The 15,817-nt window shown below is 39.5% G+C and overlaps 1 protein-coding gene across 2 annotated transcripts in view; it reads left to right on the forward strand.

Annotated features, from left to right (window-relative positions):
- MDN1 (midasin AAA ATPase 1) overlaps nt 1-15,817 on the forward strand; it is a 168,427-nt gene that overhangs the window by 137,009 nt on the left and 15,601 nt on the right. For both annotated transcript variants that reach the window (XM_034766036.1, XM_034766037.1), the window contains exons 77-89: nt 1,376-1,481; nt 2,218-2,333; nt 5,699-6,184; nt 6,957-7,186; nt 8,099-8,245; nt 8,441-8,613; nt 9,364-9,525; nt 10,033-10,170; nt 10,711-10,852; nt 11,671-11,846; nt 12,992-13,135; nt 14,468-14,603; nt 15,274-15,602. In XM_034766036.1, coding sequence (XP_034621927.1) covers nt 1,376-1,481; nt 2,218-2,333; nt 5,699-6,184; nt 6,957-7,186; nt 8,099-8,245; nt 8,441-8,613; nt 9,364-9,525; nt 10,033-10,170; nt 10,711-10,852; nt 11,671-11,846; nt 12,992-13,135; nt 14,468-14,603; nt 15,274-15,602 — 2,485 coding nt within the window. The remainder of the gene's footprint in view (nt 1-1,375; nt 1,482-2,217; nt 2,334-5,698; nt 6,185-6,956; nt 7,187-8,098; nt 8,246-8,440; nt 8,614-9,363; nt 9,526-10,032; nt 10,171-10,710; nt 10,853-11,670; nt 11,847-12,991; nt 13,136-14,467; nt 14,604-15,273; nt 15,603-15,817) is intronic.

The following is a 15,817-nucleotide window of genomic DNA, read 5'->3' on the forward strand; positions in this document are numbered from 1 at the left end:
ACACTTAACTTTTTTTAACGAATGTTTAGGAATCTAGAACCATAGGAATTCCTTTTCCAGATCAAACCAGTGGTCCATCTAGTCTAGTTTCCTGTCTCCAACAAATGTATGAGAGGAAGATGCAAGGTCTCCAAAGCAGGGAGTTATGGATTAACCTGTCCATAGGGAACCATTTTTCGTAAACCCCTCAGTCAGACGTAGTCTTATGCCCTGAAGCATGAGGGTTTATATCCCTTCCAAATGTAGAGGTTGGTTTATCATTTTACTTTCTCAACAACAAAATAAGGACAAAGAGTTCTGTACTGGAATCTAGACTAAGGGTATGTCTACACTGACACTTCGTCGGCAAAACTTTTATCGTTCAGGGGTGTTTAAAACCCCTCCCCCGCCCCGCTGAACGACAGAAGTTTTACCAACAAAAAGCACCGGTGTGAACAGCGCTTTGTCAGCAGGAGCACTCTCCTGCTGATAAAGCCGCTGGCGCTGGTGGGGGGTGAAAGTTTTTTGTCGGCAGGAGAACCCTCTCCTGCCAACAAACAGCAGCTACACTGTGCGGCTTTTAGCGGCACGGCTGTAATGGCACAGCCGTGTGTAGTGTAGCCATAGCCTTAGTCATTTTAAAAAATTCCAATTTAGTGTCTCTCACGGAGTGTCGAGGAGTCAGGGCCCTACACCCCTCTTCCTGGGATTCACTGTGACTCTCAGCCAGCCAATAAAACAGAAGGTTTATTGGACAATAGGAACGCAGTCTACAACAGAGCTTGCAGATACAACCAGGACCCCTCAGTCAAGTCCTTCTGGGGGACAGGGAGCTTAGACCCCAGAGACTTGGGGTTCCCTGCGTTCCACCACCCAGCACCAAACTGAAACTAAAAACTCCTCCAGCAGCTCTTTCCCCCCCTCCCCTCTGCTCCTCCTCTCCTTTGTCCAGTCTCCTGGCCAGAAGGTGTCACTTCTCCCAACCCCCCTCCTGGCTCAGGGTACAGCTCAGGCATCTCCCTGCAAGGGCAGTCTCCCATCCCCAATGTAACTCTCATGCTCCGTCACAGTGTCCCTTTAAATTGTGGAGTGATTTTGGAATGTGACATAGAGATGAGTTGGGTCACTCCAAGTCTCAATTATAATTGCTACTCAGATTCTTCAGTAGCTTCAATTTTTTTAGTATTTTTTCCCTTAAAACAGCCATGGAGGAACTGAAAAACTTTGTTTACTTATGTGATCATTCATTTATTTAATAAAGTTGCAAAAAAATGGTTGGCCAGATGCACGGATAAATCCAGCTTCTCTAAGCTTGGTGATACCAGGCCTGCTGTTAAGCCTTCCAGGATCCTGACGTTGTGTATCTTTAAAGTCAGACTTATTCATATTCTTTCAGGTTGCTGACAGAGATTTCGTCTGTCTGGGATGGATGCCAGAAGTACTTCTATCGATCTCTTGCACGCCACTCTAGGCTTCAGACAGCATTATTAGCACCTGCCAAGGTAAAGGAGTAACAGCAAGCAAAAATGGAGAATGCTTTTTATCTGAATTTTATTTTTCCCCTTTGAACTTGGAGTTGGGATTTGCTGATACTGAAAGGTGGCATGACTTGAGTCACAGTCATAGAAGATTTATGTTTATTTAAAATCTGGTTTAGGGACAGCATTCCAACTTAGTGATTTAAAGCTATTGAGTCTCTCTGGCTTTGTGAATATATAACTTAAAAAATAACCAAAGATGTTGTTTAATAATCTATATTTGTATGTACAGCATCTTTCATCCCAAATTGCTTATTGCATTGTACATATACAGGAATCCCATTATCCTTTCTTGCACTGTGGAAAATATTTAGGTAGACAAAATCCAAATTATTCAGTGTGGAATTTGGTCAGTACAATAGCATTGATATCTCTACTTTCATGAAAAGTGCTCTGAGATATATAATGATCAGACTTGGTCAGAGCCTCCATTCTGTGTCAAAAGATAGCACCTTTAACAGCAAAGTGCCTATACCTTGTGTGAGCTTTAGTTTAGTATTGAAAGGGGAAAGAATGGTTCCTGTTAAATCAGCACTACCATCTGCAGTACCTGAGGCTTTCCAGCTATTCCCCTCATCCAAGCACTGACTAAGCCTGATAATGTTTTGCATGTGATCTTGTTAGATCTCACAGTCCAAGACAGTGTGATGTAATTGAACACAGTTTTAGTCCCTTTGCTTGCTCTCCCGCCTTTCTTCAGGAAATTGGACTAGGTAGCATTGATAGATGTAAAGGATTCACTGCACACCTTATGAAGATGCTTGTTAAGCAGAGGAGCTCACTCACTGCCTTGACGGAACAATGGATAATACTGAGGTATCTCGCATTTTATTAGTATAGCCTTATTTTAAAGTGGTGACGAGGAGGTTGACTATAAATATTTAAATTTATAAAAGGATGGAAAATTGCATGATAAAAGGAATAGATTTCTCTTCTATTTTTTATTTTTTGCCTATACATCTGATGTCTCAAATAAAAGGAAAAGAATTGTAATTAGACCACATTTGTCCCTGCGCTCAGTGCAAACATCAATTTCAGACCAACATTCTGGACTCTGTGTTTAATTCAGTAGACTAACAGCTCCACCTTCTGGAATTAAAATGTGGAGCAAGAGTCACAACTGAGCTCAAATCTGGGCAAGCAGATTGAAAATTTAGTAAATGAGTAGCCTACCAAGAATCAAAACATTTAAGAGAAATGAGAGAGCTACACAACTGAAGACCAGAAAAGAATCACAGAACAAAATTATATCAACATCCTTTGATAGTGATAGTGCCTTGTGATCTGACTTAAGTTTGTTTAACTTGTATCTTAGCTTGTCAAGTTTTATTGAAAATTAGTTGGCTAGCAAGTGGCTGACACACTAGTCCTGGGGGAATTCTGTGCCAAAAAATTAAAAATTCTGCATATTTTATTTGTCAAAATAACACAATACAATCATACCAGTTTCAATGATTGTGGTAATTTATTTCAAAATATCTGTCAGCAAGTATGTCTGTAATAATATAGACCCCCCCCCAAAAAAAGATTCTAATATTTTTTTGACAAATAGATTCCTTACTAGGCATATTAATATAGAACTTTGAGTAATTAACTTAAATTACAATACAAAACTATATTTCCTGCCCTTGTCAGAAGCAGTGCAAACACTTGGGGGAGTCAGGGGTAATGGAGGAGCTGAGGGAGAGGGGAAGGGCCTGGGAGTGAACCTGGAGGGTGTTGGGTGTGGGTGGGAGAAGGTTTTGGGGAGGGGGGGAGGATTGTTAGGGAGTTGGGAAGTATTCCCCATGCAGACCCTGGCTGACCCCAAGCCTCTCCCATTCAGTCAGGCACAACTGCCCCTCTCCCCGAACCCCCCATTCCCATGTTTCCCTGCAGCCCCCTACCCCCAGGCTCAACACTGTCACACCACTAGCTCTTGAGCAATGTTCCCTCTAATTTTTTCCATCAATGTGTGGGATAAATTTTGTTATGTGCACTGAGGTAATATAAGGATGTGCGCCACCAGTAGAAACAAAAAAACCTAGATATAATATATATTTTTTAAAAGTTACCAATAGGGATAATTGCTCCAGCCAGGACAGGTTAGGCATTTTAGACCTCACTACTCAAAGAATTTAAATTTAAGTGTAAGTGAGAAATAAAAATTATCGAATGCATGGACCAGTCAAAAAACTAAAATAACACACTTTGAAAGAATAAAATTACAGAGAATATATGTGCATTGCAGGAAGTACTCCTTCTCATAACACATGAACTAGGGGCCACCAAATGAAATTAATAGGCAGCAGGTTTAAAACAAACAAAAGAAGTATTTTTTCACACAATGCACAGACAACCTGTGGAACTCCTTGTCAAAGGATGTTGTGAAGGCCAATACTACAGCAGGATTCAAAAAAGAACTAGATAAATTCATAGAGGGTAGGTCCATCAATGGCTATTAGCCAGGATGGGCGGGGATGGTATCCCTAGCCTGTGTTTGCCAGAAGCTGGGAGTGAGCGACAGGGGATGATAACCTGTTCTGTTCATTCCCTCTGGGGCACCTGGCATTGGCCACTGTCAGAAGACAGGATACTGGGGTAGATGGACCTTTGGTCTGACACAGTATGGCCTTTTTATGAAGTACCAAGAAGTAACAACAATAATAATACAAGTATGTGTTGGGAGGTGAGTGTGAAAGTGTGTGTGTTTGTGTGCACGCGCTGGTTGTTGGGGAAGTTTCTGAGAGATGCCGTGCGCTGTCTCTTTAAGGCACTCACTGAAAGCTCCCCTGCTCTGTCCTGAGCCCTGTCTCCCCTCCCCCACTCTGCAGAGCTGGGGTGGGAGAGAGGGAGAGACAGAATATCTGTGGGGGTGAATTCGACAGAGACAGAGATTGTGAGCTGGCTGCTGGAGAAGCCTCAGAGCATGTCTATACTTACCAGTAGATCGGCACTGCTGCAATCAGTGCACTGAGTGTTGATTTACCGGGTCTGGTGAAGACACGCTAAATCAATCGGAGAGCATTCTAGGGGAATTCTGCAGCACTGGGCATGCATAGTTTTTTTTTTCTCCCACAGAAAATACAGTCTGCCCCAGAAGTGCTGTGCAGCTGGCTGTTCTGGGGCAACAGCGGCCTCTGGTGGGCAAAAGGTGGAACTGCAGGACTTCTTGGGCAGAAGGCTTTTTATGCGGGGGGGGGGGGGGGCGTGGAATTATGTGGGACAGATGAATTCTGTGCATCCGCAGATGTGCAGAATTCCCCCAGGAGTAACACATGACTCTCTAAGAGAAAATACGGAAACCTCAGCAGATTATAAAAGAAAAATCTTGTATAGTTGGATATTTAATTTGTAGGGGTTTGCAGCGCTTGGGCTGAAAAAAATGATCACCAGGGCACAATAAATACCTTGACTTTAGGCATTTTATTCCACTCTGTCACTTCTGGATGATTTACAATATCCCTGCCAATTCCACTGTCTTGCTCATGCAGCCACAAATTCTTTCTGTAACACTATAGAACTGTCTATGATGTTGAGTTAGGGACTGTTCTCTTAGGTTTTTGTTCGACTCCTGATCTGAATTAGAGCCTTATGGTGCTACTGCAATGCAAATATTTTATTGATAGTTTTCTGTACTTCACATAATTCCTTGCAATAGTCTGATTGTATAAAGTATGCAGAGATATTTAGCTGCATTGCTGTCACTTGAAATTTATGGCAGGTTCATGTGATCATTTTTCATGAGCTCTCTACCATACAGCATTTGGAAAATGCCGGCTTGGTAAGATTTATCCACTTTAAATAGTGGAAGAAAGTGAAGAATAATTGAATGTAGGCCAGGGAGCTTGTTAATCTTATTTGTTTTTAATAAACCTGGAGAATTTTGATGGGGAGGATCTCAAGAAACTCATGTACAAAATGGGGGTGGGGGAATCATTAAACAAAGCTTCATTTTCTAGCTTTCAAGAGATTATTGCAAATCAATCAGAAAATATATTGAAATAATTAAAAATATCCTAAATGTCCTTAAATAAAAGTTATTTGTATCTGGATGGGAAAAGTGATGATATAACAATATTTTACATACTTCTGATTTTATAGTGTCTTGTTTCTAAGATTCTACTTTAAGAAAATGTCATTCCATATTTGAATACAAACAGTCTTTTTAACCTTTCTTCTTGTATGACTCTTCTAAACAGGAATCTCTTGAGTTGTGTACAGGAGATTGATTCAAGGATGAATGTTACTAGAGAATATAATGTAGCCTTTCCTCCTCAAGATAGTATTCAGCAGTGGACTGAGAGACTGCAACATCTTGCCATGCAATGTATGATGGTCATTGAGCAGCTATCTTGGTTTGTACAGTGCTGCCCAAGAGAACAGTCTTTAATCTGTAGTCATGATGTAAGGACAGATATGAAAACAAACATTCCCCAGTGTAAAGGAACTGACCAGACTCTGGAAGATGCCCAGATGGGAATACCAGATCTAATCCAATCAGAGCTAAAATACCTATCTCCAGTGGCTGCAGAACAACTGCCCTCCGGATGCAGGATGCGAAAACAGGATCAGCTGTGGCAGCAGTTGTCTGCAAGAGTGACTGAGATGCTCGCGGAGATTAAAGCCGTGAAAGCAGATATAGACAGCATAAGACAACAGTCTTGTGAGACCTTATTTTATTCCTGGTGAGTTGTGTGCATGCATAGAATTGAAACACTTTCTGTGTATTTGGAAATTCATAAGATTTAAACAGTATACCCAGGAAGTAAATTAAGCTTGCCAATATTGCTGCGTTTTGAAATATTTTTTTAAGAATCTGAAAGGTATACTTTTTTCCTGCTTACTTTTAACCTTAGAAATATTTGGGATGTCAAATCTGGCCTCTCCTGATTTTGTTGGAGTACTTGTTGCTAATTTCAGATAGAAATTGGGGTGTCCCACATCCTTAAGTGAAAGAGGCAGGCTTGTTGAATCTTTAACAAAGATTTCTTCTCCTGCTAAATGTTTCTCTGTTGTTTGAGTTAAATAGTTATTAACAAAAACAAACAAATTCTTTTAAATAATCCAACCAAAAATTCCGTACCCTCTGTTGCTCAGCATTTGTCTCTGGTCTCCAGTGATATCATCCCACTGGTTCTTCTGTTGTTCCCAAAGTTCCAATTTAGACAAGGCATGAATTTCTAATGTAAAAATACAAATAGAAATTTTTTTTTAGTTTAAAAAAAAAAAAACCCACCCCAAACCACCACCACCACCTCAAGCTTTTTTTATACATCACAAAGAAGCAAAGCAGTACTTACTCCATCTGTCCTTTTCAGGTCCCCATTAAGTAATATTATACTTCATTTGGGTGTTATCAGTGCTTGTTTCCATGACTTAATCTCCATTTTAAAGAGTAAAGGCGTAATTTTAAATGTATGTTTCTTTCAGTATTATGCCATTTCTTTCTTCTTATAGGAAAGATTTTGAAGTTTGCAGTTCAGGGCTGAGCTGTCTGTTGAAAGTCTCAACTCAGTTGCAGAGTGTAGAGTCCTTATATGTTCTTCAAGGAATGGAAGGTAGGAAGTCCACGAAGCAGATGGCATTAATCAAGAGCCTAGAATACATCCAAGCAGAAGTTAATAAAACTGTTGCAGACTTCACTACCTGGAAAACCCAGCTTCTCAGTTTGACGTCAGACTGTGATGGTAAGGACTGCTCCTCTAAGTCTTGAAATTTAAGCGAGAGTTCAGGACATCGGAGTTGAAATGTGCTAGGGCACATTAAAACTAGTTTGGTCTTGTCTGAACTTTTTGTCCATTGCAAAGTCATCACACAGCTTGTGTAGTCTATAGTGTCTGCTTAATTCTGTAGTTGTAGGATTAAGATTAAGGATTAAGAAAAATATTTTGGGAGGGATGTATGAGGAAACTTGCATAGTGCCAGTCTGCACTATGCGCATCATAATTCCGTAAGTGCAACTATTCACCCGCACAGTGTGGGAGAAAATTAACGCACTATTTTGTTGGCTGTTGTCTTCCATGAGCTTGCTTTGAGCAAGTATTTTTTAAAGCCAAAGAATTGTCAATGTATTGTGTGATCTTTCAGAGTATCTCTTTTAATGATGGGCAAACCTCCCACATTTCATTTTGGCTAACCCCTGAAAAGTTTGAATGCTTTGCTAAGAATTTTGAGGTTCCCTGTTATACAATCCGCCACTACCTTTTTAGAGATCTCTCTGGTTGGTCCCAGATGCACCAATCCTTTCAAACCTCCTATGCTTTTGAACTCTACCAGTCAATGTTCATTGGACACCGAAGTCTTAACCCAGATGCTGGGGCTGGAACTGCTGGACCACTGCAGGGATTATTAAATGCCTCCTTGCCCAAACATTTAAGTTTGAGAGCTCTGCTTCTCTTTGTTTAATGAAGCTTTCAGCACATCCCTAATAACATCTGTTGTCTATCCCTGGAAAAGTGTAACTCTCCAAATTTAAATAGGTACCAGTCAATGTATCATGTAGAGCAATGTGTGCTATATATGAGAAAAACATGACGACTAATAATGCGTTTAAATTTAATGCATTCCCATGTTAAGTTGGCAATTTTATCTTTCAAAAGGGTACCAAGAATCAGATGATGGGTTTGTAGAACATTTCTCGGTGCAAGTAGAAACTGCCATCCATGTTGTCCTGTATGCCATCCAGTGTTTAACGGAGAGAAAACAGGAAGAAGGAAAGGAGGAAGAAAAATGCTCAGAGGAAGATGGTAAGTCCGTGAGTGTAAGTTATGCACACCTAGATTACCCCTGTATTTAAGTAGCCTCTGTTACTGAATGTCACAGATTTCATGTTAATTGAAACTACCTATGAAACTTGATAAGGATAGGAATTGGTGAATTTCTTACTTTGAGAGTCTAGAGACTGTTTTTGGTAACTTTGTGTTTCTGTATTTCTGTCAAAGAGGAGGAGGCCTCAGCCGACAGACTCAAGTCGGGGCTTTTAAGTAAGCTCTTGGATGAAGACCTCTATGCTGATGTGAGTTCTCTGCATGTGCAGAAAATAATTTCTGCCATTTCAGAACTCCTGGAAAGACTGAAATCTTATGGAGAGGATTGCACAGCAGACAAACACAGGGTAAATTCATGCTTCCCTTTCTCTTTGTATTGTGGTCCCAAAGGGAGGAAGATTTGAACATGGGTTCATAAATATTCGCTGTCTCTGCCTCGCCACCTACCCCATCTGCATTTATCCTCAGAATTGGAAAAATGTGTGAAAACAGGGCAGATCAAAGTGCACTGCAGAACTTCCATTGCACGGTAGTAGGGTCCACATTGGCAGTTAATGCCTAGCAGACTGATGCAAGGTAGATTTACATCCTAGCTTGCCACCGAATAACTGTTCTTATAGACAAGCCTCTGCTTTTTATAGGGAAAGAAAGGTTTAGCTTTTGTGAAATGCGAAAGATAGAAAAAACACTAGAAACTGAAGGAATTTAAGTAAAATATCTCCACTGGCTGTGTATCTGAAAAAAAAAAAAATACACGTATTTTTCTAGGCTTAAAATTGAGTTCTTTAATACAAAATAAGTCACTTCGCGCCACACAATTATTTCTTGAGAATAGATAGTTACAATACATTTTTCAGGATGGAGAGTTTCTAAAAGGCACGTGTTAAACTAAACTAGATTTATGGTGCAGACACACTATAGATTACTAGATAAACCATAGATAAACTAGATTTATGGTGCAGACACATTAGTTAGTCAAGGCAGAACATGATTTAAGGATTGATGTTTTCAGTATTGTTACCCTGTCTGAGGACTCATTTTAATGTAGATGGAGTTATATAACTGGAAGCTCTTTTTCCCTTGTCTTTAATTTGCAGTTCTTCAATCAATCCTGCTACTTACTTGTGCGCCTAATGCCCATGCTTTCCAAGTATTCAGATCTTATCTTGTTCTATCTCATTGTTTCCTTGGCATCTCACAGAAGTACTGGGAAATTGCTTTCTGTTCTAACCAGTATATTTACAGAGCTCACCCAAAAGGTAAGAACCTTTAGAGAAATTATTAGATTGATATTAATTGTACATAATGTAGACAAAAGTCTACAATGGCTTAAATGTAAATATACACATTGTGTAAGTATAGTTTGAATTTACTTACATATTTCTAAAATTTGCTTTCTCTGTTGATTTTCAAGAGATTTCAGGGATTTTCTGGTTCATTTCTTGGTTGCATGTAGCAGCAGCATGGTAGAGTTACAGTGTGCAGGCTGGGATGCAAACAAAAAATGTGAGACTGCTTAGAGATTTTGAGTCTTTTTTTAAGCTTTTCATTGCTAATGAAACAATTGATTTCTACTCAGGTTTATTCAAATTAGCACAAATCTATATTTCTAGGAAGAAATACTGTAGGAATAGGGCCAATATAAGGAAATGGATCTCAAAGTATAACACTTCTTGTTCTTATTGTTTAAAATACTCACTTATACTGTCTTTACTGTCAGTACTAATTTTTGACTCTTTATCAGTATATATGTTTCCTTTTTGTAGGGATTTTGTCTGCCAAAAGAATTAATGGAGGATGCAGCAGGAGAGGGAGCAACAGAGTTCCATGATTATGAGGGAGGTGGTATTGGAGATGGGGAAGGCAAGAAGGATGTGAGTGACAAAATAGAAAACGAAGACCAGGTATGTGTGTGTGGTTTGGTTCAAGGATAACTAGAAATGAATCGCTGGTCAGTTATTTGAAATCAAGATTTATTCTGAAGATTAGCATAAACTGCAGCAAACCAAATTTGTAGTATACCCAAACTTTGGTTACTGTGAGTGGAATTTGTTGTAAATTTGGTCTTTCAGAGTAAATTGCTTTTTCCTTCTAAATTCCACCAGGGTAAAATTCAATGTTTAAGCAGCAGTCTTGGCTCCTGTAAATTGCTGAACACTGCAAAATAGTTTCTGTTCAAGTTCTTTTTGGGGCCATTTTTACCAATAAAAATGACAGTCGAAAGTAGAAATGTTCACACCTTCAGTCCTGAAAAATAAAACACACAGATTGTGTTTAGGTGAAAGAAACAAATGGAGATGTTACTGACTGCTTTACTGTCCAACTAAGAAGTTAGGTTTATATCAAGGTAAAAATAGTTACAATGAGTTAGTTATCAAGGTAATGTTAAACCAAGCATTAATCTTGAAAACAAACCCGTTGTAACTGTTGATTTAATAATCCAGGTGGAAGACACTTATCAAAAAGGTCAAGAAAAGGAGAAAGAGGATCCAGACTCCAAACCAGACATTGAAGGAGAGGACAATGCGATTGAAATGTCAGAGGACTTTGAAGGGAAAATGCATGATGGGGAACAAGACAAGAAAGGTTTGTTTCTTTCATTAAGGCAATCTGGTAAGATTTCACTCTTGTAGTTTCTAGAAATGTAATTGACTAGTTCAGTAACAGTTCCTACTTTCACATAGCAAAGCATATAGACACTTAAATGAACTCTAAGAATAGAATAGAAAAAGTCAAGTATAAATAGTAACAAGTCAGAGTTACAAAACACAAACCACAGCCAACTTCACAATCCTCAACTGTAACAGATGCATGGAACTGGAACAAATGAATTGGCTGTCCTTCCTATTGTTAAATGACCTATCACAGTGCTACAGATGGGTTAATGACTTCAGATGTCTTTCAAAGTAATGAGTGTTTCAGTAACTGCCAATATTCAGCAAAGCTATAATACATTTGTACAAAAGAAATAGGCTGTTATTGACTTTTGAATGTCACTTAGGAAAATAGAGCTAACTTTTTAGGGGGGGAAATTTGATTTTACAATGCTTTATAATAATACATAACAAATTTCACTTAGCTAAAAATCCTGCAGTAAAACACACATGCTTGCTGTGCAGCAGCATATTGTAATAGAACTTGTACAGGATAGACTTGGCAAAATTATTTCTTGCCTTAATACATCGTGTCTACATAGAATCACCAGTTACTTCTAAACAGGCTTCATGTTTGAATTGCCAGAGGCTATCTTTTAGTGCTTTTCAGAGTAAAGTTACATTTTGGAAAAGTCCATACTCAATGCATTTTCTTATCAGTGTACTTTAAATAATAAGTATATATATATAATAGCATTTGACAGAATCAGTGTTACAACATGTTCCATTGAGTTGTGGTTTTGTACACAGAAGACAGTGAGAAATCAGATGAAGATGAAGAGCTGGATAAACAGATGGGAAATCTTGGTGATGCTGAAGCTGATAAACTGGATGAGAGGCTCTGGGGTGATGATGACGACGATGATGAAGAGGACAATGACAATGATGACAGTAAAAAAGAAGAATCTGGACCAGGAATGGATGAGGTAAAAAAACAAAGGGAGATCAAAAGAAATAAAAAATGTTATTACCATGTGTACAACAGTTTACTCCTGGGTGAATTCTGCTCCACTTTGCATGTGCAGAATTCATGTCCCCCGCAGAAAAATGACTTTCTGACAGGTATCAAAGGGAAGCCACAAGAGCAGTCATGTGACCCTCCCCAGCAGTATGTTTTGGGTGCCCACGATAGCTGGCAGAGGGGTAAATCACTGTGGGGCAGAGGGTGGGACTGGGGAAGACCCAGCTGGTGGTTTCTGCCCTGTGCTGGGCTCAGCTCCTAGTCCTGGCTGGGCTGAGGAGGATGGGACTTCCTCTTCCCCTGTACGGCATCCAGGGCCAGTCAGACCCACCCCCAGATTTCTCCACAGGCTGCAGGAAGCTCTGCAAACTCCCAGTGATCTCCTACCTCTGTGCAGCCAGTGGCCTGTGCTCCCCATGCCATGCTGGAGGCTCCACATTTATTTGACAAATAAAATTTGCAGAATTTTAAAATATTGTGCACAGAATTTTGAATTTTTTGGCACAGAATTTTGAATTTTTTGGTGCAGAATGCCCTCAGGCATAACAACCTCACTAATTCAGTGTGACCTAGAGTATGCGATCTGACATAAAGGGGGAGAGTAGTTAAATTCTCCCTTCAAATGATGGGTGTGTAAAATGGAAGCAGTAAGTGTTTGGCTCTTGTCCCTAATTCAGCAAACCCAGATTTCTCCCTATTCTTCAGAGTTGATCTTCAAGAGTTTGGACTTTCCTGACTAGCCTTAGGAAAGCAGGTGATGCTCATAGTTATAGCATGATATGGTGAGTTTCAAACTCACAATGCAATCACATGCCCAACTGAATTAAATCAACCTGAACCAAATGTGTCCCATGTGAACCTTTTGCCTAGCCCCGATGTAAGGTTGTCCATGCTTGCTGAGTATGGGCAAGTCAGTCATGACTGTAGTAATTGCACATTAATTGAAAAAGGTAACCACTTGTGTAGTAGCCTCTGGCCTCAGAAGGGGGCAATTTGAATATATCCTAACTGTGTTTGGTTTGTTTCCTGTTGGATTTGCGGCCCTGTAATTACACAGACGTCTTAGCATTTTGCATAATCACTTTCTGGATTTTTTTTGTCCATACTCAGGGTGATTCCGAGCTTGTTGCAAAAGATGACAACTTGGATGCAGGCAATAAAAATAATAAAAAGAAGCCATCTAAGGATGAAGAAAAAGAGGAGCAAGCAGAGGATGGTGAAAACAAAGAGAAAATTCACGAACAAATAGATGAGGTAAAAAGGTTTTCAAACAGAACTAAGAATACTGCACTTTAAAGGGTTTTCAGAAGCCTGTAATGTTGTACTAGTTGTGCTAAGGGCTGTAATTGCATATTACTGGTTGATTAAAAATAAATAAATAAATAAATAAATTAGAAATGTCTATCCTAGTTTAAAAAAAATCATGATTGTTACAAGCCATTTATTATTTGCATGGGAATACTGACTTGCTGTTAAAACACTTCTAGTCCATTATGTATTGCTGAGAACTTGAAGTGTTTTTATCTAGTAACTGAAGAACCTTGCCAAAAACTATACTATGTCTTAGTGATAAAAATAACATTCAGTATATTATATATATTCTATTGCTCCAAAAGTCAGAGATTCCCTGCTTTTGTTTTACTTAAAAATACTAATTGATGGTCAACACAGTCACTACTTTTCAATGAAGTTTTGATGATCGGCAGAGTGCCTCTTCATTCTGTGCTATTCAGAAGTTTTGCTCTCACAATTCAGTGATATTTATTCAAACTGCTGCTTATTTTGTCCTTGGAGATTCTGCACAGGAGCCAAAGTGCATTTGCCATAAGGTTTTAAAAACAAAGAATTAGGTACACATACTTAGTTTCATCCTAAACTGTATTGTCTTTAGTTTTCGTGACTTTCTATGTCTGTAAATTGTTATTCCTCAAAAACCCATTTATGCCAGCCCAAACAATGGATATGCATCCTAGTGATGTGAAATAGAGCTGGCTGGCTTATCCTGCTCTAAGACTTTGAACAATAAAAATTATATTCTAAATACAGCAGCATGATGTTTTGATTGGCACAGCAGAGCTTAAAGAAAAAGCCAGAGTAGTGGGTAAGAAATACTTTTCTTTAGCATCCTCTCTGCTATTCAGGCAGCTCTAGAACGACGTCAGGGTGCGTACTTTAGAAAAGATGTAGCAGGCAGCACCTGTTAATTGAGGATGGCAGCTATATAGCCTGAGCCACTGGGTCTTTGAAAAGGTATGAAAGGCTTCCTGGGCGGCAGCTTCATACAGTTCTTGAGGAGAAGCATCACCTTATTCAACACAAAAGGTAAAGATGACTGCTGGAATTAATCTTGATAGAGAGCAAGGTGTCTTCACCGAAAAGAATATGCTGCTTTAAAGCAATTTCAAACTGTTCAGGCTGGCCTAGGGACTTAGAGAAACTAATTAGTAGAAATTACTATTCACCATATTTGAATGCAAAATTTAATGTGCCATATATGAATCTCCATTTCCCAGAGAAATTGCTTCTTAACTCTTTTCCCCTTCCCCTCTACTTTACAATATGTTGCTTTCTTCTCCTGCTTTATAGCGTGAATATGATGAGAATGAGGTGGATCCCTATCATGGTAAGCAAGAGAAGCAGCCTGAAGCTGAAGCTTTGGACCTTCCCGATGACCTGAACTTAGAGAATGAAGAGAGGAGTGATGAGGACAAGGAAGGAGAAGGTACCAACTAAGAAATTGTCTCTACAACTACCCAGTGGAGAACTATTTGAGAACCTCAAATAGTGAGGAGCTTGAGGGAAGAGTCAGATAAGATCCCTTGTAAGAAAATCTGCTGCACAACAACTCAAATGTACCATTAAGACCAGAAAATAAAAATTGCTAGTTTTACATACTGGTTAGTTCACAGTATGTTTTGGCATCAGGAATTGGACAGTAGGGCTGGATGAGAGTCTATTCATTACAATCACCTGTATGGAATACATTTTCTCTCATAATTCAAGTGTTTCATCTAAGTTATTCCAGGAGTTCATCTAGTAGTGATGATTCAACAGCCTCTTTAGGCAGACTGTTTTATTGCCCAGTTGCTGCATTCTCTGTATTTTCTATAGTACCTCCAAGTATCTGCACTTAATAAAGTCTACTTAAAGCTGAGAAAATTTAGATCAGGACTAGTTAATAGGAATAGACCCTGATGGGCCCTTACATACATACCTGTTGTATTTCTTAGAGAGGAGGCAAATGGTTATTATGAGAAATCGTAGATTCTGCACACAAGGGAGTGCTGTATTTTTTTTCCTGTTATGATTTTGAAGCACTAAGCTTTTTTCTTCCGGTTAGGCTTTCTCTGTTTGCTGATAGTTTTATATCACTTCCTTATCCTTTAATTCAGAGGAAGAAAATCCTTTTGAGATAGAAGAGAAGCCAATGGATTTAGATGAGGCTGAAAATGGGGAAGATAAGGATGAAGAAGATAAAAATGGAGAAGATACTCAAGATACAGGCAGAGATCCAGAGCCAGCTGAAGGAGGCACCTCTGAAGATAAAGCAGAGGGTGAAGGTGAAGTGGGGGAAGAAGATGATGACCAAGAAGAAGGAAATACAGAAAACTCTGAGGAAAATGAAGAGGAGGAAACACAACCACTGACAGAAGATAAAGAATCTGCTGAAGAGGAGAGAGAGAAAGGGATTCCAGCTGCTGACCAAGGCCTTCAACCTCAGGTTAAAAAAACATGTTTTTACTTTATATGGATAATCAGGGTTTCTTTTAATAAAATTTAGCAGAGGAATTTACCTTTATTTGAAGAATAACAACTTTGACTTCTCCATTAAGAGGCTTGTGATTTCTTCCCCCCTTCCTCTCTCCCCTCCTCCCCCACCCCCCGCCAACCCCCCCCCCCCCCCCCCCCCCCCACACCCCCCCCCCCCCAACCCCC

Source organism: Trachemys scripta, chromosome 3 (genome assembly GCF_013100865.1).
Source record: "Trachemys scripta elegans isolate TJP31775 chromosome 3, CAS_Tse_1.0, whole genome shotgun sequence".
Lineage (NCBI taxonomy): Eukaryota > Metazoa > Chordata > Testudines > Emydidae > Trachemys > Trachemys scripta.